At 52.3% G+C, this 24200-nt stretch overlaps 1 protein-coding gene across 1 annotated transcript; it reads left to right on the top strand.

The window, feature by feature from the left end:
* Positions 1-8354: 8354 nt before the first annotated feature.
* CRX (cone-rod homeobox) lies at positions 8355-10673 on the top strand. The gene is made up of 3 exons (XM_044260531.1): positions 8355-8454; positions 9040-9191; positions 10026-10673. The coding sequence occupies exons 1-3, from the start codon at positions 8355-8357 to the stop codon at positions 10671-10673; spliced, it is 900 nt and encodes a 299-aa protein (XP_044116466.1).
* The last annotated feature ends 13527 nt before the right edge of the window (positions 10674-24200 follow it).

Below are 24200 nucleotides of genomic sequence, written 5' to 3'. Positions count from 1 at the left end.
TCTTTGCTTTTATACATCTCTCCGAGCATTTAATTATTGAACAAATGAATATTGATTTGCTCTTTACAGCCCTCTTCTTTCTCCCTTTGTCTCCGGGCCGTCTGATCGCCCCCAGGGTCTGTCAACCCCGGCTGCCCCACGACCCTGGACCCTGTCGGGGACTCATGACCTCCAGTCTCCTCTGGGCTACTTTCCTGCGCTTGACTTGTTTGGGGACGGGAAGAGGCCGGCGGGACAGAAGGGGACCGAGGGGTTAGAAGCCAGATCGCACAGAGCGAGACACAGGGTGGGTTTTCTTCTAGAGTTGGCCCGAGTTGAGGCTTTGATCTTCCCACGCGGAGCCCAGGCCCTTGAGCTTTGCGTGGGGGGAGGGTAGGGCCGGGTCCAACGGAGGGGCGGGGCCTCCTGCTGCAACCTGCTCCTGCTTCCGCTGGTTCAGGTACCAGGTAATGAGAACAGGTTACACCGGGGATAGTGATACTTCCCTCATCCTCTTTTTTTTTTTAATTGAGGCACGATTTACGTCAATAAAATACATCCATTTTAAATGATCAGTTTGTTGCATTTGGACAAACTGGTGCTCTCATGTGCCTCTCGAGATAACACAATGTTGCACTGCCTGGAAACTTTCCCTCAGGCCACTTCGCAGTCCGTACCCCCTCTCCACTCCGGGTGTTATCATCTTGACCGTTTTGGTGGGCGTGTTGTGGCATGCCGTTGTGGTTTTAATTTGTGTTTCCCTGATGACAATGTCGAGAATGTGTGTGTGTGTGTCCTTATGGGCTATCAGGATATCTTTTATGAAGTGCTTCTTCCCGTGGTCTGATTACTGAGTTGAAGGAGTATTCTGGAATATTCTGTATTCTGGATGTAAGGTCTTTGCTAGCCTGTATGTTTTGCAAATGCTTCCTAACAGACTGTGCCTAGCATTTTCTTGTACCTAATGACGTTTTTTGAAGAGCAAAGTTTTCCAGGTTTGATCACCTCTAACTTACCAGTTTTCTATTTTGTGGTGATTGCTTTCTGTGGCCTGTTTAAAAGACTTTTGCTTATCCTCGGGTCAAGAAACGCATCTCTCTGTTTTTATTTTTATTTTTTATTTATTTTCCACGCCTGGGAATATTTTACTTTCACTTTTCACGTTTAGGACTGTGATGGCTCTCAAATTAGTTTTTGTGTCTTGTGATTGAGGTTCTGTGTTCTCTTTTTTCTTATGTGGATATTGCATTGCTCAAAATGATGTCTTGAAAAGACTTGCCTGTAGACTTGCTTTGGCATTTTTGTCAAAAATCAGTTGACCACGAAGTTTTGGCCATTTTCTGAAGTGTGTATTCTGTTCCCTTAATTGATTTGCTTGTCCTTACCCGGTATCATGCTGCCTCGTGTACGGTAGCTTTGCAGCAAGTCCTGAAGTCAGGTAATAGAAGTTTCCAGGTTTTTTTTCCCCCAGATTGTTTCGATAGTCTATATTCTTTATATTTTCATAGAGATTTTTGAATGGGGTTGTCGGTTTCTAAAAAAAAACACTCTTTAGAGAGGTTTTGGTTGGGATTGCTTTGACTCTAATGATTAGTCTGAGAAGCACTGACAGATCTTAACAATATGGAGGTTCCCAGTCCCTGGTTTATTTCACTCTTGACTTGGGTCTCCTTGAACGTCTCCCAGCAGAGCTTTGATGTTTGCAGAGGGGCAATTAGCTGAAAGAAGAGATGACAGGATTTAGGGATGGATTGGCAGTGCGTCGTGAGGAAAAAGGGAGTAGGCAAGGGTAAATGTCAAAATCTCTTCCTAGATGGCTGGGTGGAGATGAGAAGGAAAGCTACTTCTCCTGGTAGGGATCCAGCTCAGAAGAAGAAAGGCCTGAATCTGGACTCAGTTGCCCCCAGGGCCGTGTGCATGACCTTCTGAGACACACTTCTGCACACCCTCCCACCCTGAAGGGGATCCCATGGGTAGATGGGTGCCCAGTCCCAGGAGGAGGTGATGTGGAGAAGCTGATACTCTTCTCCCATGGGGCCGTAAGGACTCTCTCCCTGTCCCTGCTCGGCCTCCTTTCCTTCCCTACTCCGGAGGGCCAGGGTGGTCTGTTAACAGCACTGGATTGTCCCATCAGTAGCCTCCTGACTGGTCACTGAGAGTCAGACAGCCCCTCCCTCTCTCCCTGTCACCGCCCCCCCCCCCCCCCGCCCGCCTCCCACCCTCCCCTTCAAGTTAATGAGACCAGCCCTGATTCCCCACCCAGGCTGCTGGCCTTAATCTCCCCCCGGCAGGGGGTTCTTGGGGGTGGAGAAAGAAAGAGCCCCTTATGGTGAGACACAATGACCCAGCCACAAGGCAGGATTACCACCATCTCTCCCATGCATGTACTGTGCGAGGTTGGGTGCACGCCCGTGTGCAGGCTCGGGTGTATGGCGAAATAGAACAGACCCAGGGAGGGTGATGGAGACAAAAACAATCGGAAGTACAGAGCAAGAGAGGCTACCAAGATAGGGAGAAAGCAGAATTGGAGGGAAAGTTGGGAGAAAGAAAATGAAAATCCTACTGTCAGATGAGGTGTTGGAGAAAAAGAGAGAGAAACAGACTAGAACTTGGAACTTGGGGGGTTGGATAAAGAAGCCCAGAGGAATGTGGTTGGCTAGAGTTGCAGGGACAGGTGGACAGACAGGGACACAGGGACAGAGAGACCCAGAGCTGGAGGGCGAGGTAGGGGGCACACATGCAAAGGGGCAGGAGTGGCATAGCTGGAGGCCCAAGGAAGAGAGAAACTGAGGCACAGAGCTCCCAAACAAAGACCAGTGGTGTGGAGGGAGGAAGAGAGAGAGGGAGGAGGAGAAGCTGATGTCCCACAGAGACAGTTCAGAGACCAGAGTGATAGAGTCCGAGGCTCAAAGAGAGAAAAGGGGAAACTGAGGCAGAAGCCACGAACAATGGGGCCACACAGGTCTGAATTAGTCCGCAGACAGAATGTTGGGGAGACAAAGGGTGGCCCAGGAGGGGAGGCAGAAAGCCCTGTGCCCCTTATTTTTCAAATAATCTCTCAGGAACACCCTGCACTTCTCTCCTTACTCTTTGATGGGACGCCAAAGTGGGAGGGACACCAGTTAGACCTTAGGAAGAACTTCCCTGAAGAGTGGGGGCTCCTGGTCTCAGGCAGGAGCTGGGGCTTCCCATCCCCATCAGCCCTAATTGCCAAGATGTTGCAGGGAGGAGGGGAGGGGATTAGGCAGATGGGGGCCCCTCCCCCTCCCAGCCAATGTCACCTCCTGGCGTCCAGTCAAGTCCCCACCAGGGGCCAGGATTACCCTCTGAGATCCAGGCCACCGCAAATGACATCACTCCCAGCCTGGGCTTAAAATCTCCCCATGTGAGGGGACCCGCTTCCTTCAGCTTCTGCTACCTGCTGACTCTGTCCAGGACCTGGGCCACCAGGAGAACCCTGTCCCATTTCTGGAAGGTGAGTGTCTGCATCTCAGCGCCCAGGCATAGGTCCGAGAGGAGGGGGTGTGCGATGTTTGTTCTCTAGGGAATGGAGGTCCCATCCTGGTGTTTGGAAGTACAGGGCACCTGTGAGCGCAGCAGGAGGGCACGAGGGTGTCTGCGTCAGGGGGGCAGCTCAGACAAGGCAAAGGAGGACCTTGAATGCGGCTGAGCTGGGGGAGTCTTGTCACGGCTGATGTGGGGCCCCCTGGATCTGGGCTTAAAGGCTGCCTTTTACTCACTGTGTGTCCTTGGGTCATTCACATGACCTCCCTGGGTCTCAGTTTCCTTGTCTTCTAAGTGTTGACAATGACAAGTTGCCATGAAGGGCCATGGGGAGCCTGTCACAGGCCTGGCTTGCAATGAGCCCAGGAGAGACAGCTAGCTTCATCCTGCTTTGGGGGACTTGGGGACAGATCTGGGGGTCGAGAGCAGGGGACGCTACTCTCTGAGACTTGGTTTCTGCCTCTGTGAAGCAAGGATCATAGTAGGACCTACACTGGAGGGAGTTTTATCAGGATGATTGTTCCCTGAGATCTTATTCCCGAGGCCCTCAGTGCGTCTCTGAGAAGTTGGGGGATGGTGAGGTCCCCATGGTTGTCAGCTGCCTGACTGGGGGTGGTTACCGTCCTCTGCACCCCTCAGGCTTGGTTTCCTCACCTGTAGAATGGGATCATCTCCTTGTCGACTCACAAGCTTGGGCGTGAGCCTTCAGGCCTTACCTGTCAGAGCACCTGCTCAGGTGGGAGCCTGTGAACCCCGGGAATGCCAGCCTCGGGTCCCGCACCTTCGTCCCCAGGGCAGGGAGAGTGGTGTCCCTCAGCCCACCTTTGGGACAAGGATGTATCATTGCCTTGAACTTCGCCTTGTCAGGCTGATTGAAAATTCTCAACAAAAGGTAGACATCATCACCGTTGCCGTCTGGGCTTCCCAGGACGGGATATCCAAAGCCTGTACCGAGTGGAGTGGGGAAGTCCCGAGGCCATGACGTCGCTCGCTATCTGTCTCATCTTGTTGCAGGAGAAACATTTCAGTGGTTGTCCAACGATATTTTTGTTTATTATTCTTTGAGGACGTCTTGTCCACAAAGCACTCGTGGGTTGTCTGACGAGCCAGCAGATGCTCAGTCCTGGAGGGCACTGTCATGACCAGTTGCCTGGTCTTGGGGGAACACCTGCCTTGCCCCAGGCTCGGAGTTCCTGTCTGTAGGTGGCTCAGCCCAGTACGAGACGGCCGTGCTTTCCTGGAAAGCCCACCATGTAGCCTGGTTAGCCCCTAGCACGGTCGATGGGGAAGATGATGAGCTTGGATGTTCTCATTCCAGGCCATGTCCTTGGACCCTAGCAGGGCAGTGCTACCCGTCTCCCTTTTTCTGCACCCCCCAGAAGCTCCAATGAAGCATCCTCGCCCCCTTGGGGAAGAGGGAGATGACAGAGGGAACCCATGCTGGGTGCTGGGAGAAGAGCCTTCTGGAGCCTCCAACCCAGGGTGGGAATCCCAGGTCCCCACTGACAGTCTGTGTGTGACCCTGGGCAAGTGACCCGGCCTGAGGCTGAAGATGTTCCCATCTGTGAAATGGGAACATAACAGGAATGCCACGTCAGCCTCCCCGGGCTCTGCTGAGGACAGAAGGGTGTAGAAGGGTGTCCAGCGTAGAGAAGGCTGGTGTGTGAGTTGGCCCTAGCCTTGTACCGAGTTACACTAAAACTTAGTCGCTTAGTGCATCAAACACTTCTGGTCCCATACAGTGTCTGAGGGACAGGGATCCCGGGGCGGCCCCACTGGATAATGCTGGCCCAGGTCTCTTTGTGCTGCTGTATGTAGTCTGATGCTGGCCAAGGCTGAGTCCTTGGCCGGCTTGCCTGATGCTTTGGAACTGACTTTCCCCAGGGGGCTTGGTCCTATGGCCTCAGTTCTTGGTCTTGGAGTGTCCGCACGACCCTGGCTGCCTACCCTCAGAGCAGCGCCAGCCTCGGAGGTCCCTCTGTCATTTCTGCAGTGCTGAACGGGGAGCCCATGGCAGCCCTGCTCTGTAGGAGGGGACAACACAAGGGGCTGAATCCCCGGTGTGGGGTGGGGTGGGATTATTGGGGGCTTCCTAGAATGCCCACCATTACTTGGGATTTAAAGCGGCTTTTTGCTTTAATGGTAACCACCAGCACTGAGCTTCCCCGTGACCTTCCTGGCCAGGCCCCACGTCATCTGGTTCGCTGTGCTCCAGTCACACTGGGCTCCTTGGTTTCCTCCTCCAACGAGACAAAATGAGCCCAGACTCCAGGCTTCGCAGCTGCCTGCTCTTTCCTCTGCCTGGAGGTGTCTCCCCATGGGACGAGGAGCCCATTGCTTTTCAGGCCCCAGGGTCCTCTCCTCACAGAGAGGTCTTCCCGGACCATCCGTCTAGATGAGCTGTCTTCCCCTCGCCCCAAACCCCGTCATTATGCCATTACCCCATGTCGTTTTCCCGGGAATTCAATCCCATGAGAACAGAGATGCCGTGTGCCTCATTTCTTGCTACCTTCCCACCTCCTACAGCTAGATGGAATATTAAAACTATTTCCTGGAGGGGCAGTAGGACCCCAGTTTATGATAAATAGAGCACCACCCCCCAAGTGGGAGGTGAGAAGGACACGCTTGTGGGAGCAGAAAGGGGGAAGGAGCTAAGGCAAAGGTCTTCTGTTTTTTACTTTTACTTATTTCTGAAATATTGGGGGGTGTGTGTGAGAGAGAGAGACAGAAAGAGGGAGCAAGAGAAATCCAGGTTAGCGTGTGGGATGTGGAGTTGGAGCCTGCAGGAAGAGACGGGGTTAGCTGTGACAGGGACCTGACAAGAGGCATTCGAGGTCCAGGGGAAGGCTTATGCCCACACCCAGAGAGACTGGGAGCCTCCTTGAGGGTATCTTAGTGGGGGTCATAGGGAGCCCCGGAAAGGGTCTTAGGGTTTTTTGTTTTGTTTAGACTTTATTGTTGCTTTTGTTTTTGAAAAACTTATATGTCTATATGGTTACAAGACAATCCAAATTGAAGAAATGAGGCTTGGATATAGCACTTTCCAGAAAGCCTCACTTCTAGCGGTATCCTGTGTTCTTCCTGGCAATTTTCTGTGCATACATATGTATATATATGTATATATATACATATATATATATACACACACACACACAATATATTATATATAATTGCTGCCTTGTTTTAAAAGTCACGGATGGTAGCCTGCTATACGCACTGTTCAGCACCGTATCTTTTCCTTTGACAATATATATGTCGCATATGTATACATCATCTAATATATATTAAATTAAATATCTTTTTTAAAGGATTTTATTTATTTATTTGACAGATCACAAGTAGGCAGAAAGGCAGGCAGAGAGAGAGAGAGGGAAGTAGGCTCTCTGCCAAGCAAGGAGCCCAATGCGGGGCTGGATCCCAGGACCCTGGGATCATGACCTGAGCCGAAGCAGACACTTAACTGACTGAGTACCCCAGGTGCTTCTAATTTTAACAAAATTGAAAAACCTGATTAAAAACTTATTTAAGTTATTAAATGAGGAGACCAGCTGTTTCCAAGGGAGAAGTCAAGGAATACAGGCTCATACCGTTCTTCAGGGAACGTGTGGAAAACAGAAAGGAAACTGGAAGCAGGAGAGCGAATCCTCTGTAACCCTAAGGTCATCCTTTCTGCTGGAGACAAATCCTTTGCAACCAAACTTCTTGCAAGTTACCGTTTACCTTATCAGACTCCCCACGCTGGTCCATAGCAAATAGCAACCTGAACAGAGATCTGGTCCCTTAGAAGATGAACTAACCCTGGGGCAGGGAGGGGGGTTCTGTGAAACAGGCTCCCAGGATGATCTAGAAATGACACCGTGTCCCCTCTTATTGCCAAATTTGGGATCATTTCTCGTAATTATTTGCTAGAGAACTTTAAGAATCAGTTCGCTGCAGCCTTACACTTTTTAGTGACGTCATGGAATTCCCTTGAATACATGCGCCATCATCTACTTGCATCATTTACTTCCTACCTCCCCTTTGGTGGGCAAAGGGACTGCTTCCACATTTGGGCGACTGGACACGTGGGCACTGGCAGGCTCCGCTTGGAGTCTGTGCAAACATCCGCTTGCAAGTGGGGAGGGGCGCCCCCTGCTGTTCGCTGATGACCGCAATGTCAGGGGCTCGGTTAAGGAGCTGGTACGCGTGGTGCATTTCCCCTCCCAGCCGCCTAAGGATGGAAATGCTGTTTGCATTCTCATTTTCCCTGGAGGGGATGGAGTTGCCCTGAAGGCAAACAGCCCCGGGGAGGGGTGTATGGCGGGGAGAGGAAAGATGGTATTTCACTTTGATCAATGCTTCCAGTATATTCAGACGCCGCTCCTGATTGGACACCGGAGTGCCTGCTTCTCTGCACTCAGGCTGGCACTGGAGCTAAAGGACCTCCTCTTTTCCTTTGCCCACCTGATGGGTCACACGTGGTCGTGGAAGATCGCCTTTCACTTGTCTGCATGCTGTTCTGCCATCCCAAGTTTGTGCGGGAACCTTCCGGTGTTTATGGGGGAAATGCCCACATCTCTAGAAACCTCCCGGTCCCAAGCAAGGGGTCGCCCTGCTGTCCGTGATTCTCTGCGGGGCTGGACATCTTTTCTGGGGCCTAGGATGGGCATTCCAGTTTCAGCTGCTGATGCGGACGGGGTTTTGGGGAAGCTTTGCCCATCTTAAGTGGAGGGCAATAGAGAGATACGTACTCATGGGCACACACCTAAGAAGAGTCTGAAGCAGGACTTGGACCTGAGCCTGTCAGGCACCACGTGGTACCTGGGAAGTGCCTGAGCGCCTCCTCCTATCTTGCAGGGCCGTGGACCTGGGCCGCGGTGTCCCCAAAGATCATGATGGCGTATATGAACCCGGGGCCCCACTACTCGGTCAACGCCTTGGCCTTGAGTGGTCCAAGCGTGGATCTGATGCACCAAGCTGTGTCCTATCCAAGTGAGTACCATCCTTCTCCCGGTGCCACCTCCCTCCAGCTCTCAGTGACCCCTAGGGCTCCTTATCCTCCCTCAGGAAGAAGCTGGGAATTTGCCAGGGTAATATTGGAGTCACATACTGACTATATGTAGTCATTTGCAATTTGCTAAACACTTCTCCACGTCCTTTAGGGGTGCAGGAAAGTGTAGGGGCGTTCATAACAATTTAGGAAGGGTTCCCTCTACGTGGACCTGTCACTCTTCTACACTAGAAGGAGCTGAATATTCTTGATTATGTGTTTCAATTGGACATGCCTTCATGCATAAGAAATTTTAGAAAGGGTATAAAAACCGACCTCATACACCTCCTTAGAGGGCTGATGCCAGTTCTTGGGGTGAGGCATGAGCCCCAAGATGACTGGCAAAGAGGGGCCCCATTTCAAAGGGGGACAGAGTGAGGTCTACAAGGTCAGGAAGTAGGTGGGCAGATGAATGCCCAGAGAGGGCTTCTCGGCATTCCACAGGACCTCAGGACCTCCCGCCGGCGGACAAAGAGACTGGCAAGTCCAGGTCCCATGATGGTCCTATTGTCCTGTCCCTGCTTCAGGTGCCCCGAGAAAGCAGCGGCGGGAGCGGACCACCTTCACCCGGAGCCAGCTGGAGGAGCTGGAGGCCCTGTTCGCCAAGACTCAGTACCCGGATGTGTATGCTCGCGAGGAAGTGGCTCTGAAGATCAACCTGCCTGAGTCCCGGGTTCAGGTGGGGGTGGTCCGAGCCCTGGGTGCCTTCCAGCCCTTCCTGGGACCCAGAGTGAAGAGAGGGGGAGTAGTCCTAGAGTAACACCCAAAGTCATGTATGGCCTGAATATGACCCCTCGCCCCCGTTACGGCCCCTCACCCCTCCCTCCACTTTCTTTGCCAGCCACATCTGCCGATTCTTCCCCTAACACGCCTGCTAAGCACACACCAGCCCCAGGCCCTTTGCACTCGCTGTTCCTTCTACCTGGAGGAGCTTATTCCATCACTTTGCTCAAGTCTTTGTTTATTGACCGATCAGGTCACTGTGTCCATCAATGAGACCTAGACGTACCCTCGCACTTACAGGTGCAATGTCCCCGGGGCCCCTACCCTGCTGCTCCCTCCTCCCATTCTGTGGGGTCTTTCCAAGTATTGATCACCTTCTAAAATACTATGCAGCGTACTTACTGTCGATGTATATAACCTGTTGCCCTTGACAAGAAGGTCCGTCCACAGAGGCATCCCCAAAGTCCTAGTTCGTGTGTGGTGATTGATTGTGCGGAAGGATGGATAAGTGTACATACGGGCGTACGTGTGATTGCGTGTGTATGTGCATGATTACCTGCACACGTGCATGTGTGATGATACGTGTGTGCCTATGACTGTGCGTGTGTGGATAATTGCAGATGTGAATGGTAGGTCGGATGGACAGACGGGGTGCCCCATAACCGACGGCAAGGTACGGTGGTGTGATTGGGATGTGCATCCCCCATAAACGCCATCATTCAGGGCACCGTGGGGGCTCTCTGGTCTCCCTCCCCACTCACCCACCCCATCTCCCCTTGCCCCCCCCCAGGTTTGGTTCAAGAACCGCAGAGCAAAATGCCGCCAGCAGCGCCAGCAGCAGAAGCAGCAGCCGCAGCCCCCGGGTGCACAGACCAAGGCCCGGCCTGCCAAGAGGAAGGCAGGAATGTCACCGAGATCTTCCTCGGACGTCTGTCCAGACCCCCTGGGCATCTCGGACTCCTACAGCCCCCCTCTCCCCGGCCCCTCGGGCTCCCCCACCACGGCCGTGGCCACGGTGTCCATCTGGAGCCCGGCCTCAGAGTCCCCGCTGCCTGACGCCCAGCGGGCGGGCCTGGTGGCCTCAGGGCCGCCTCTGACCTCCGCGCCCTACGCCATGACCTACGCCCCGGCCTCTGCATTCTGCTCTTCCCCCTCAGCCTACGGGTCTCCGAGCTCCTATTTCAGCGGCCTGGATCCCTACCTTTCCCCTATGGTGCCCCAGTTGGGGGGCCCGGCTCTCAGCCCCCTTTCTGGCCCCTCCGTGGGGCCCTCCCTGGCTCAGTCCCCCACCTCCCTGTCTGGCCAGAGCTATGGCACCTACAGTCCCGTGGACAGCTTGGAGTTCAAGGACCCCACAGGCACCTGGAAGTTCACCTACAACCCTATGGATTCTTTGGACTACAAGGACCAGAGTGCCTGGAAGTTTCAGATCTTGTAGAAAACCCTCTCTGGCATCTGCGGGGTTGGGCCTCCCTCCAAAGGCAGTGGCCCCTCTGGACTCATGGGCGGAGCAGCCCACCTGCGTCCCTGCCTCCCCCTGCCCTGAGGAGGGTCCCCTCGCTTTCTGGGGGGCAGTTCAGTAGGACTTAGTAACCCTCAACCCAGCTGCCATTTTAAACCATGAGTCCCAGACTCCTGACATGGGTGCCGACAGGGTGCCCCGGGACGGAATTAAACCACCCTTGGCGGTTGATGTGGGGGGTCCTGGAGAGGTTGGCCTCGAGGTGCCCTCGAACAGACACAGGTGGGAAGGCTCAATTCCATACCTTCCGTTTGGGACACTTGCTTAGCATATGTCTAGAGATCCTTCTAGAAAATCCAAAGACAGTCTTTTAAGCAGCCCTATCGTGGAAGCTTAGGCCAACTGTCCAGTTCAATTAAAACAATCCACTTGGCATGTTACAGATTTCACAGGTCAGATTTTGTATGATAGGTTAGGGGGCTCTTTGATACATATATATATATATTTTTTTTTTTTCCCTTCTTTTTCATCTTCTTCTCTTCTTAGTTTCTTCTTAAAGACATTGCATCACTCATACATTCTTCCGGACGGTGAGAATGGGCGTATTTGGTGCGCGAACGGAAGGCAAGCTGCCTGTTTCATGTCTCCTTTGCCCCTCCTTTGGTTGGAGGATTTTCTAAAGGTGAATTTCATCCAAGCTTTGGAGGAACCATGGTGGTTAGGACTGGGGCCGACCGTGAGCCCCAACTCTAGCTGTGGGTATTTCAAAAAGGAAGAGGAAGTGGCCAGCTTCCCAACTGTAAATGGGCAAGAGATAGGCATGGGGGGGGAGAGACGTGGATTTGGAGGAAGCCTGCATTTCAAATACACAGTCTCTCTCTTAGATTCCGTTTCCTGTTCCCATTGCGGGGACTGGACCAGAGAGCCCGGCCCAAGGGAGTGCCTCTGGGGTGGGGGAAATCTTTCTTCCCATGCGGACTTGATCCTCAGCGACAGAGACAAGCACCAAGAGAATTTTAAGGAGTCAAGCATGTTGACGCTCTTGGAAGTGTGGTGGTTTGCCTTTGCTTCCTCAGTCTGAATTTTTCTTTCATTTTCAGCCCTGGGGGAGACAGCAGCCATGGGTCTTTCTTTGGGGGGCTTCACAAGGCAGCTGGAGGCAGGGCGGGAAGGTGGTGTTCTGGTACATGGTGACCACAAGCCACCCCCACCCGCCCCAAAGAAGAGGAAAAGCTCTGATTTGTAGCCTTTGCCCATTTCTGTGGTGTCAGTTCTCCCACTGTGGCTGATTTCTAGGGTCTGATCTGAGGTCAGGGACGCAGAGCCTGCCGTCTACCTTCATGGGCTGGTAGGAGATGGCTTCAGGCCTTCGGTGCAGGAAGGAAGGTCAGGAGGCCTCAGATGGGTTTTCTGGGTCCAGGCCGGGAGAGGTCCACATGGCCCAGACCCCCGAGCCCCCTGACGGGAGTGTTGAGATCAGTAGAACCCACAAGGATAGGTTCCTAAGCACACTCCAGGACCATCCCTCATGGGCCTGAGTCATGCAGGCTTCTGGGACATTAGACCTGGGAGTGACTCAGAGTCCAGTGTGGGGCACAAACAGACAAGATCGATGCCAGCTGGGGTGGGGGATGGGCGGTCCAGGCAGAATTCGTAGGGGTGAATCTGTTAGGAGAGTCCAGTTTCCTTTCCCTGGTCCAGCTTCCTGAACTCTGGGGATGGCAGAGGTTCCACTTCCTAAAGCCAATGAGTGACAAGGGGGAAAAGGAAGTGGCCGAGAGCCCCCCTTATTCTGGGTCCCCTCTCTCACTCATTGGGACTCCGGTCTCCTTCCCTCCAGGCCACCCACAGAGTGATAATGATTAAAATGCTCAATCCCGCTTAAAGTCTGGGTGATTTTTATTTTTTAAAATTTCTGAGGAGGGGCAGACAAGGGGAGGTAGAAAAAGGGGTCACTCCATCCCTCTCCTTCTGCCCCCACCCCCTGTCTCTGGGGAGATGGGTCTGTCCATGTGCTTTCTCTGTCTGGTCACTGTCTTTTTCCTTGGTACCTCCCTAAAGCCAATTAATCAGGGACATGGGCTCCAGATGCCAGCTTCCATCTGCTGTGACATCCCTGGTTCCCTGAGTTTCCCTCTGCAAGGATGGGGGGAGGGGGTGGCCACACATCCTGAATCAGTGGCCCATGTGAGGACACAGGCCCTCCCTGTCCACCAGCCTCGGGTCCCTGCCATGTCCCTCTCACCTCTGCTTCTCTCTTTCTTTTCCTTCTGACTGTCCCTCAGACTCCCAGGTCCCCATTCCTCTTTGCTGGATTTGTACCTTTTCCTTTTTCTGTTTTCTCTGCTCCTTTTTCTGTTCCTCCAAATGTTAAGTCATCATTGTCTGCTTCTGTCCCTCTCAGTCCTAGAGGAGCCCCAGGTTAAGATCTGTGTGTGCGTGTGTTGTGGAGTGTGCAGAGGGGGACACAGTGTTGGTGAGGTCAGACACACTTGCTATCGGAGCCTGGGTTGGCCCCTTCTGGTCCCAGGATCCAGGTGATTCATTTCTCCCAGCTTCAGCTTCCCCTCCTGTAACACGGAGAAAACCTACCTCAAGGGAATGAAATGAGATCATTTTCTTTTCTTTTTTTTTTTTTTTAAGATTTTATTTATTTATTTGACAGACAGAGATCACAAGTGTGCAGAGAGGCAGGCAGAGAGAGAAGAAGGGAAGCAGGCTCCCTGTTGAGCAGAGAGCCTGATTTGGGGCTCTATCCCAGGACCCTGAGATCATGACCTGAGCCAAAGGCAGAGGCTTAACCCACTGAGCCACCTAGGCACCTCATGAGATCATTTTCTTAAGTACCTTGTCTTGAACCTCTGGTCCGTGGTAAGAGCCCAATAAAAGTTTATTTGTTGTAAAACACAGAGCACATAAAACAATCATCATCTTTTTTTTTTTAAATAAAGATTCTATTTTTTAAGTATACTCTACACCCAATTCGGGGCTCGAAGGGACCACTTCAAGATCATAATTTTCACGCTCTACCTACTGAGGCAGTCAGGTGCCCCCATTATTATCACCTTGAAGTGTGCAGTTCAGGGCATTCACAGAGGAAGGCAGACACTAAAGGCCACATATTGTAGGATTCCATTCATATGAACAGTCCGGAAGAGGCAAATCCACAGGGAGGGCAAAGCAGGGTGGTTGGGTGCCAGGAGCTGGCAGGGAGGGACGGAATAAGGAGTGACTGCTTAATGGGTATGGGTTTCTATTCAGGTGACAAAAAAGTTCTGGAACTGGGTAGCGACCCATTAATTTCACCTCGAAGTATATACCCCAAAGAACTGACAACAGGTGTTCAAGCAAAAACCTGAGGGTTCCTGTTCATGGTAGCATTGTTTGCAATAGGCAAAGGACAAAACAAGCCAGACCTCCATCAGCTATTAAATGGACACACAAAATGTGGTCAGGCCATTCAGTGAACATTTTTCTTTTTAAAGATTTTATCTATTTATTTGACAGAGACACACAGTGAGAGAGGGAACACAAGCAGGGGGAGTGGGAGAGGGAGAAGCAGGGGCAGGGAGCCCCATGCAGAACTCCATCCCAGGACCCTGAGATCATGACCTGAGCCGAAGGCAGATGCTTAACCGACTGAGCCACCCAGGCGCCCCATCTGATGGACTCTTACTTGGCCACAAAAAAGAAGAGCTTATTTATATTTTCTTAGTAATCTTTACACCCAACATGGGGCTCGAACTCATAACCCTGAGATCAAGGGTCACATGCTTTTCCAACAGAGCCAGCCAGTCACCCCGGGTGTGTCCTAGATCTCGATTACAGTGGTGGCTCCATGGCCATATAGGATGGTTCAAACTCCTCAGACTGAACTGTTACAATGGGTAGATTTTGCAGGATATAAATTATACCTCAATACACTGGAAGGAAAAAAGAAAAACCCACAGAGCATGTACTGTTTGCCAGACACTGGAGAAAGCCAGTCCAAAGACTGCTGATTCTCAGAACAATCCAGCAGAGAGATGCTATGTGTATCAGATAAGACACTCTTATGCTTCCCATTTCACAGATGAGAAAACTGAGGCTGTGGGAGGTCAGGGGACCTGGCCAAGATCCCACCACTAGGAAGAGGTACTTGGGTTTTATATTCATCTTGCTGGGGCCTCCAGACCCTGCTGGCATTTCTCCCCTCCCCTCCGACTTTGGTCGTCCCTCATTCTTCCTTCCTCCTAAGTCTCAAGCTCAGGTGTGCGTATGTCTCTCCCCCACTCCCATATGTCTGGGTCCTCCCCCCAGTCCATGCCTCCTGCTCTCTGAGCCCCTCCCTGCTTGTCTCCTCTGTCCCCGAACAGGACTAATTTAGCAAACGCTCCAATCTTCTTACGATTGGAAGAATGGCCTCAGCAGAATGACCGGGAATTAGCAGGGATTAGGTTCGGACACATGACTCTCCTCCCCGGGGGAGGGCCTCTGGGGAGACAGATGAGTTTTATTTATTTATTTTTTAAAAATATTTTATTTATTTGAGAGAGAGAGAGAGAGCACTTGAGTGGCAGTGGGGGTGGGTGGCGATGAGGAACAGAGGGAGAAGCAAACTCCCCACTGAGCAGGGAGCCCAGCCTGGGACCCTGAGATCATGATTTGAGCCAAAGGCAGATGCTTAACCAATTGAGCCACTCAGACGCTCCTGACAAGTGAGTTTTAACTAAGTGATGCCCTCCTCCACAGTAAATCGTGCCTAGGACATGCAGTTATAGTAAAATCACAGCCAAACGCTTCATGGGGTGCTTATGATGTGCTAGGGACAGTTAGGCACTTTCCTTGAATTTCTCTTACCCCTCCCCCTATCTTCATTAGAGCCTCACGTGGTGGGGACCATCCTCCAGCTCCCCTATTTCATGGGCCAGGAAGGGGTGAGGAACCTTCCCAAGGCAAACGGGGTCTAGCCCCAGCCTTCCCGGTGCTTCTCAGTGTGAAGATGGAACAGAGGCTGGGCGCTGGGAAGGATGGTGTGGCTGTTGCCACGCCTTGTGGCAGTGTGACCTCGGGGATCCTGGTTTCAGCCCCTCAGAGTAGGGAGGAGATGGGGGGCAGCAAGAGGGGGTGGAAACTGGAGAGGAAATTGTGCTCTGGGAGGGAGCCCAGAAAGAACAGTAGAGGAAGGGATTAGGCAGGGGAAAAAGCCAAGACAGATGCCAGGAAGGGACTTTCGTGCAAGGTAGGCTTTCTTCCTTAAGTAGGAGGTAGACTTCTCCAGTGAAGCAAATGGGTCTGGGTTTTTTTTGTAGGAGGCAATTATGCGCTTAATTTACTTAACAGATATATCATTGTTCGTATTTTAAGATCTCTTCTTGGGTCAGTTTCAGAAAGTTGCATTTCTCAAGGAATTTGTCCATTTTTCTCTACGTTGTCAGATTTGTGGGCAAACATTTGCTCACGATCTCCTAATTTCCATTTGATTTGGCCGTAGCATTAAATGACATAGCAGATCCAGATAAGAAGAAAGCCTAAAATCAACCATCTTTAACGTCTGGGTGGCTTTGTTAAGCATCTGTTTTCAGCTCAGGTCATGATACCGGGGGTCCTGGGATGGAGCCCGGCATCCGGCTCCCTGCTCAGCGGGAAGCCTGCTTCTCCCTCTCCCACTCCCCCTGCTTGTTTCCCTCTTTTGCTGTGTCTCTGTCAAATAAATAAATAAAACCGTGGAAAAAAGAAAAGAAAAGAAGATCCAGTCTCTTTTTAGAAAATTGGTTCCTTTGTTCCTATCTTTCTGGACCACACTTCTGGGAACTTCCAAATTCTTCTGAGACTCCCATGGATTCATGGAAGTTACCCCCTTTCCTAATCACTACTCTTTCTCTAGGTTTTCACTGAAAAACATCTTCCGTTTGATCCAGAAAATGGGCTTTAGCTGTATCACCCCAGGGAACCATTAAAAAAAAAAATTAAAGGGAAAATTTCACTAAGTATCCCATGAAGGAAAATGCAACAAGTTATCACATGGATGGGGATGGGTATTGATTAATAAATCTTTAAAAAATAAAAAAATAAAAGTTTGTTATTTTTCATTAAAAATTGGATTTTGAGTTTTATCAATGGTTCTTCCTACCTATACTGGTATGATATGATCTATACTGGGATGATATGATCTTTTCTTTATTATATTAACATGACAAATTACCTCCCTTGGTATTTAAGTATTAAATCTGTCTGCGTTCCTGGAATAAACTCAACTTGGTTAGGATGTAATTATCCTTTATATGAGCCGGATTCCTTCTGATTTTGTCTAGGACTTTGATTCCACGATCTATAATTTTCCTTTATCTCAGCGTTCTTGCCAGGTTTTGGATATCAAGGCCTCATGAAACAAAATGGAAAATGTTTCCTCTCTTTCAGTTCTCTGGAAGCTTGCATAAGACTGATGTCATTTCCTTCTCAATTGTTCTGTGAAATGCCTGGGCAAAACCAAATGGTCAAGCCGTGTTATTTGTATGAAAAATGTTAACTATGGATTACTCCTCTTTTAAAAAAATAATGTACTTGTGTTTTTATTTACTTATTTATTTTTCAGTAATCTCTACCCCAACCAGGGACTCGAACTCATGACCCCGAGATTAAGAGTCACACTCTCCACCACCTGAGCCAGCCAGGCAACCCTGGATTATTCTTCTTTAATAGGACTATTTGGACTTTTAATTTGTATATTTGTTTGCTTGGGTAAGTTGTGTTTAGCTTGGAGTTTGTCATCTAAATTTTCAAATTTCTAGACATACAATCATTCACAATATCCTTTTATGATCATTGACATCTTTTTTTAAAAAAGACTTTATTTACTTATTTGACAGACAGAGATCACAAGTAGGCAGAGAGAGAGAGGGGGAAGCAGGCTCCCTGCCAAGCAGAGAGCCCGATGCGGGGCTCGATCCCAGGACCCTGGGATCATGACCTGAGCCGAAGGCAGAGGTTTAGCCCACTGAGCCACCCAGGCACCCTATGATCTTTGATATCTTAATGTAGGATTTTTCATAATGCCCTCTCTCATGTTCATTCTTTTTTTTTTTTAAAAGATTTATTTATTTATTTGACATAAAGAGACACAGCAAGAGAGGGAACACAAGCAGGGGGAGTGGGAGAGGGAGAAGCAGGCTTCCCACTGAGCAGGGAGCCCGATGCAGGGCTTGATCTCAGGACACTGGGATCATGACCTGAGCCAAAGGCAGACGCTTACTGACTTAGTCAGCCAGGCTTCCCTCTTACATTATTATACAGTAACAATGATCCTAACTGGGCTGTGGGGAATTTGCAGGGAGTGCCAGGAAAGATCTCCCAACCCCTAAGTCCTGTTAATTAAATGTTAAACATTAAACATAATGTTTTCTATAGGATTCTTTTGCACATAGCCTTTATCGGATTTTTCTGGGTTCGCAGACTCTGCAGCCCCTCCGTTGTCCTCTTGATGCAATGTTTGGATGTGGGTGAGGTCTGGAGCCCACGGCCAAGAAAGAATTTCTGAGACATCTTTGGTGCAAAAAGGTTATTTTATTAAAGCACGGGGACAGGACCCCAACTTCCCTCTGGGTTGTGAGGGGTGACGGATTATATACGTGGGAGTTGGGGAGGCAAGGAAGAAGGGAGGTTTGCCAAAGAACTTTCCTAGGCTAAAGAGGACCTACAAGATACTGGAAGCCTTGCCCTTGTCAAGCTATGGTTGCTTTTCCCTCTAGCAAAGCCTTAACACTGAGACATTTGGGAGTTTCCTGGAGGAAGGTTATCCTTTGCCTCAAGTATCTGTCACTGGGCTGCAGGTTAGAAGGAAATTTAATTTGACCTGCATTTCCTTTGACCTTGGTTTTCTATGTCAATGTGGAGGGTGTGGGATGATGTTAGAGCCCCAGGAAATGGAGTCTATGGACGGTCTAGCAATAAACTAACATCCAGGTTTTCTTGTAAATTTCTTTCACAAAGACATTTGCAAACTGTTGGGGACTCCTGTCTTGTAGGACTATGATCTCTATAAGTTAACCTTTTGTTTTTCCCTTCCCTTTCTTTAGAAAAGAAAGTGCCTGAGGAATGTCGTGCAGACCCTTACTCTGTCCCCCGTGGGGTGGGGTGGCGGGGGACGGGTTGTGGGGTGTCAGTTCCATCACTCCCAGCTGTGGGCAAAATCATACCCGTGTCCTCTTGCCCAGATGTCTGCACTTTCTGGGCTCTCTGGTTTGCTTCTCAATTTTGGTTTTAGAAATCCCTGTTCTCAGAACCAGTGGAGATATAGATAGGCAGGGGGGGAATGAAGGAAAGATAGTGGAGAGATGGACAGACGGGAGGAAACAGTCTTAAAAACTGGACTGGAGTTTGGAAGCTGGATATCTGGGGCACGAGGGAAGATTCTAAGGGCACGAAAGTACAAAGAATGTGTGTGGAAGGGAGTGGCAAGCCACTAGGGGGTTCTGAGGAATGGAGGATGCTGTCCTGTCCACCCAGCTGGGAAGGGAGAGGATGCAGGACAGACGGACAGAGGGAGGGACTAAGGCTGGGGGTACAACCAGCTGAGACCCCAGTTAAAGATGATACAGCACTTAGAATAGTGCCTGGCGTTTAAGAAAAATGCATCTGAATTTCTCTCTCTTTTGTTTTTGCCTTTGTTGCTCCTATCTGCCTGTCTTACCTCTTAGCTCTCTCTTTTCGGATAACCTCAAAGCTCTCCCAAGGTCAGGCAAGACTCTGCGGTGGCTTGCCTCTCCATCCTCCTCTTTCTGCCTGGCTGGTCTCTAGCTGCCCCTAAGAGAAGCTAAGGTCTGGGACCAAAACCAGGGGTAGGGGCCCAGGTGGGAGAGGGAGGCTTGCCCGCCCCTACAGAGCTGGTTTTCAAAGTAGGGTCCCTGGGTCCCTGATTCGTCTCTGATTCAGACCAGCTCCTTTTGCATCATCTGGGAACCTGTCCGAAATGCAAATTTGGGGTTCCGCCCCCATACCCTAAGAATCAGAAACCGGAGGAGCCGGAGAAGCAGGGTAGTCTGGGTTATAACAAGCCTCCAGGGGATTCTGACGTGCACAGATTTCAAATATCCGCCGCCAGGAGGTGCTGCGGAGAGAGGCTGGCTCTCCAGGCAATCCTGATTGTGTGGTTTGTTATCAGGGGTGGAGCCCCGGCTTACACCCAGGGACCCTGCCTGTGGCGGAGGGGGTGGGGGCGGGGAGGACAAAGCTGTGGCGCCAGGGGTGGGTTCTCCCGGTGGCTGCAACAGGTGGTCTCCCGAGCAGAAACACAAACACTGTCCCAACCGCCAAAGAGAGGGCTGTTTCCCACACAGGCTAGCACGGGAGACGCTTTCCCTGCTAACCTCGGCTCCCGACCCAGCACCTCCTGGCCTTCCAGACGCAGCGTCCTGTCACAGCCCGACCTCTGTTTCCAGGCATCATCCAACCCGGAGCACAGCCTCGCTTCCTTCCTCAAAAATTGTGGTAAAATACGGGCAGCGGAGCAGCACAGTGGGTGGAGCCTCCGATTCTTGGTTTTGGCTCAGGTCCTGATCTCAGGGTCGTGGGATGGAGCCCCCCCATGGGGCTCCGGGCTCAGAGTCTGCTTGAGATTCTCTCCCTCGCCCTCTGCCCACCCCCACGCCCCCAGCTTGCTCTTGCTCCCTAAAATGAAATAAATAATACCTTCTTTAAAAACTGTGGTGAAATCTACAGGATGCAAAATGTATCCTTTTTACTGTTTTAAAATGCACGAGGCGGGGTGCCTGGGTGGCTCAGTGGGTTAAGCCACTGCCTTCGGCTCAGGTCATGATCTCAGGGTCCTGGGATCGAGCCCCGCATCAGGCTCTCCGCTCAGCGGGGAGCCTGTTTCCCCCTCTCTCTCTGCCTGCCTCTCTGCATACTTGTGATCTCTGTCAAATAAAAAAATAAAATCTTAAAAAAAAATAAAATAAAATGCACAAGGTTGTGGTGTTAAGTACCTTCACAGTGTTGTGTGACCGTCACTGCTCTGTACCCATTAAACACTAACTCCCCATTCTGCTCCCCCCACCCCCTGCCAGCCCCTGCTAACCTGCGGCTGCATCCCCGGACCCTGGAATCATGACCTGAGCCCAAGGCAGACGGTTAATGACTGAGGCCCCCAGGCATCCCCCCGAATTCAATTCAAAATCATAAAAAAATAATAAAAATCACTTTTCTTTGAACCTTCCCCTTCTCCCCCAATAAAATACAATCGTCTCATCGAGACGTCTCATCGAGATGCCCATATGTGTGAGATATTAAACCCACATGTGCTCACCTCCTGGCGTCCTCCTGACAGCCTTGGCTCAGAGACACTGATAGCTATCACCAAGTCTGTCTTGAAAACCAGCCTATGAAATGGTCAGACTCCCCATCTCCCTGTCACTGGAGAGACGACCGGTTCTGAACTCAGGTTTGGCTGTTTATGGCTGGAAAGCCAATACTCAAGACACAAATGTTGGTGGGAAAGGACATTGGTGGCCTTATTGAGGAGGCTGGCGATTGGGGACAATGGTGGACCCACGTCTTAAAGACCACCCTCTTCACCTGGGGGGAGCTGGAGGGCTTAAAGGGGAAAGTGTGGGATATGGTGAGGGGGTTGTGTGCAGGCAAAGCCGGTGCTCAGCACCCGACTATTTGTCTTTGCAAGGCTTCCAGATTCCCCCAATAACCTGCCAGTCCTCAAGGCTTCCAGGTGTCTCCCAGTAGGGGCTGGTTCAGCAGCCCAGCAAGTTATATCTGGACTCTTCCCTGCACCGGGAACCAATCGCTGAGGTACCTGAGGCTGTTTTCCAGGGCCCCCCTTCTGGAAAGCCTGGTCCTTTGTGCCTCAAAGTCAGTGGGCAGCAGGATCTCAAGGAAGCAGCTAGTTAGTTCTGCTACAAACAGAGGCGTTTAGGTCACCAAGCAAGAAGCTTGAAGCAAGTCAACCCTTAACACGGGTGGGAGTGTGCTCACCATCCCACCCACCAACCCCAGGGAGACCCTTCTTCTCAGTCTGGGCCAATCTCATCCACAAAATGGTACATTTACTTTCTTTTAAAAATGAGAGAGGGCGGGGTGCCTGGGTGGCTCAGTGGGTTAAGCCTCTGCCTTTGGCTCGGGTCATGGTCTCAGGGTCCTGGGATCGAGCCCCGAATTGGGCTCTCTGCTCCGCAGGGAACCTGCTTCCCTTCCTCTCTCTCTGCCTGCCTCTCTGCCTGCTTGCAATCTCTCTCTCCCTATGTCAAACAAATAAATAAAATCTTAAAACAAAATGAGAGAAGGATCCTGCTCCTCCTTCTCCTTCTGTCTTTCTGCCTGCAGGTGCTTGCTCTCTCTCCTGCTCACTTTCTCTCTCTCTCAAATAAATAAAATCTTTCAGGAAAAAAAATGAGAGAGAAGGTGGCCTCCAGCTACATCTTCTACACCAAGGAAATTGCTAGATGCCTCCTGTGGACAGCAGAGCCATTGACTTGGTGACCCGTAGGTTCCTACCTGCCCAAGGAGAAAAAGATGTCCAATTAAGCCAGAATCTTGCCAGAAAGGAAGGGGCACGAATGCCCTGTGAGACACTCAGACAAACCTCAAATAAGAACGTTTTGTTTTCCCTCATTTTGTGTCTGATCCCCCATCCTACCTACCCCTCATCTCCCGCTCATGAAAATAACAGCCCTCCCCCGGACCTGAGCCTTGTAAGCTGTGTTCTCCCCAGACTCCAGTCCTGAGCAGACCCAGCGCCAGGGAGGAGCTCGTCTGGTGCCGAGATGTGGGTCTGTGTCGTTCGAGGGGCTGGTCTCCCCTCGAGCTCCCGAGTCCGCACACGAAGAAGCCTGTTCACTCATTCACTAAGGGGGGGGGTCCACCTGCACCCCGACGGCCTCCATCCCATAGGAAAACCAGCACGGATCCAAACCAGCACAGGGGGCCAGCGTGTTTGCGCTCCTCTCTGTTCAGGACTCTTAAAGGGGGCCATTTAGAGAAGGAAACAGAAGGCGAGAGTGGTGTTGGGGGGCAAGGAGAGAGGCTGCTGTACCAAGCAGGCAGGACAGGATGGAGACTGGACAGGGAAGCTGGTGACTGGGGCTCTCAGGACTGGGAAGGGATGGGATGACCCCAGGGCGCTGGCTGGAGGGGCCCTTTCCTGCGACGGGGACCCCACATGATGGGCAACGTGGGGTTCCTCTGGGCGAGAGCCCCCGAGGGTGGGACCCAGGCTGGGTGTTCTCGGAGGTCCCAGCCCCCAGCCCCGCCCCCACCCACAGGGTGGAAAGGGTCAGTCGCTCCCTGCGAGTCCGGCAGGGGCGGGGCCGAAGAGGCTGAGTAAGGGAGAGTTCCGGGACCCTCAGGCTGGGTGTGGGTGGGCACCGCTGGCCGGTGGGATTTAAGCCCCGGGTGCTGGGGGCAGAGCCTCGCACGCAGGCCTCCGGGGAGCGAGGAGAGCGGAGGATGATGGCGCCAGGCCCTCTTGCAGGTGCGCCTGGGCCTGCCTGAGGGGCCAGAGCCGGGGCTGAGGCTGGGGAGGCCCCCCCGTCCGGGAAGGGGGTCCCATACTGTGCTGTGGGGACTTCTGTGGGGCTGGGGTGGACTTAAGTTCTTGGGGGTGGGCTGAGCAGAGGGCACAGTCGCCCCCTCACAAAGTGTGAGTGAGGCTTTGGCCCTTCGAGGGAGGAGCTGGGGGGCAGGTGGGGGTGGGAGCCCGCCTGAGCCTGGGGCGCCCACCCTGCCCGCCTTCCGTGGCTGCGGGCCCCGGAATCACAAGACGGGACCTGTAATCGGGCCCGTTTCAAGGACGGGGACACCGAGGCCCGGACACGCGCAGGGACTAGGGCCGGCAGCGGGAGAGCCTGGGCCCGAGCCCGCAGGGCGTCTGGTCCACGCGCCGCCGCCCACCCGCAGCTGTGCTCCCTCCCCGGGTGGAGCCTCCCATCTGCTCAGGGGGCTTGGCCCAGGCGGCGGCGGGGGAGGGGCGGCGGCGGGCTGGGGGCTCTCTCCGGGGCCTGTCTGACCCTGGGTCCTTTGCTCAGGGCCCCCAGCACCCCAAAGGCCCCCGAAGCCCCGGAAGAAGCGCACGGTGTACCTCAAGGCGCAGCTGCGGGAGCTGAGGAAACATTTCGTGAGGAACCGCTACCCCAGCACCAGGAGCGTCTCGCCCTGGCCGCCAGGCTCGACCTGGACGAACAGCAAATTCAGGTAGGACCCCCGCGCCCCCGGGTCCTCAGTGTTCATGAGATCTACTAGGAAGGTGGCACTTCGTGGGGGGCTGGGCCCTCCCCTGCACCCGCTGAGCAGACTGAGGCCAGAGGTTCACATGGCTAACAAGGGGTCCCCGTGTAGAAGCGGGACCGGACCCCAAGTTCAGCCAAGCCCCTGTGCTGTCCAAACCCGCCAACGTGATCCCGCCCGGACTGAAGCCGCGGGGCTGGGCCTCTAGGCACCAGCGTTCAGGGCCTCGGTGAAGCCCTGCCCCTGGGGTGCGGGGTGCCCACGCCCTGCCCCTGCTGCCCCCTGCATCTGCCC

Source organism: Neovison vison, chromosome 7 (assembly GCF_020171115.1).
Source record: "Neovison vison isolate M4711 chromosome 7, ASM_NN_V1, whole genome shotgun sequence".
Lineage (NCBI taxonomy): Eukaryota > Metazoa > Chordata > Mammalia > Carnivora > Mustelidae > Neogale > Neogale vison.
This window is presented reverse-complemented; position numbering and strand designations above follow the sequence as displayed.

What these genes read in the sequence shown, in the direction of transcription:
- CRX (XM_044260531.1), top strand. Translation starts at nt 8,355, where the DNA reads ATGATGGCGTATATGAACCCGGGGCCCCACTACTCGGTCAACGCCTTG. An exon ending in CCAAGCTGTGTCCTATCCAA is followed by an intron (nt 8,455 to 9,039) that starts GTGAGTACCATC and finishes TCCCTGCTTCAG; the next exon opens with GTGCCCCGAGAAAGCAGCGG. An exon ending in TGCCTGAGTCCCGGGTTCAG is followed by an intron (nt 9,192 to 10,025) that starts GTGGGGGTGGTC and finishes GCCCCCCCCCAG; the next exon opens with GTTTGGTTCAAGAACCGCAG.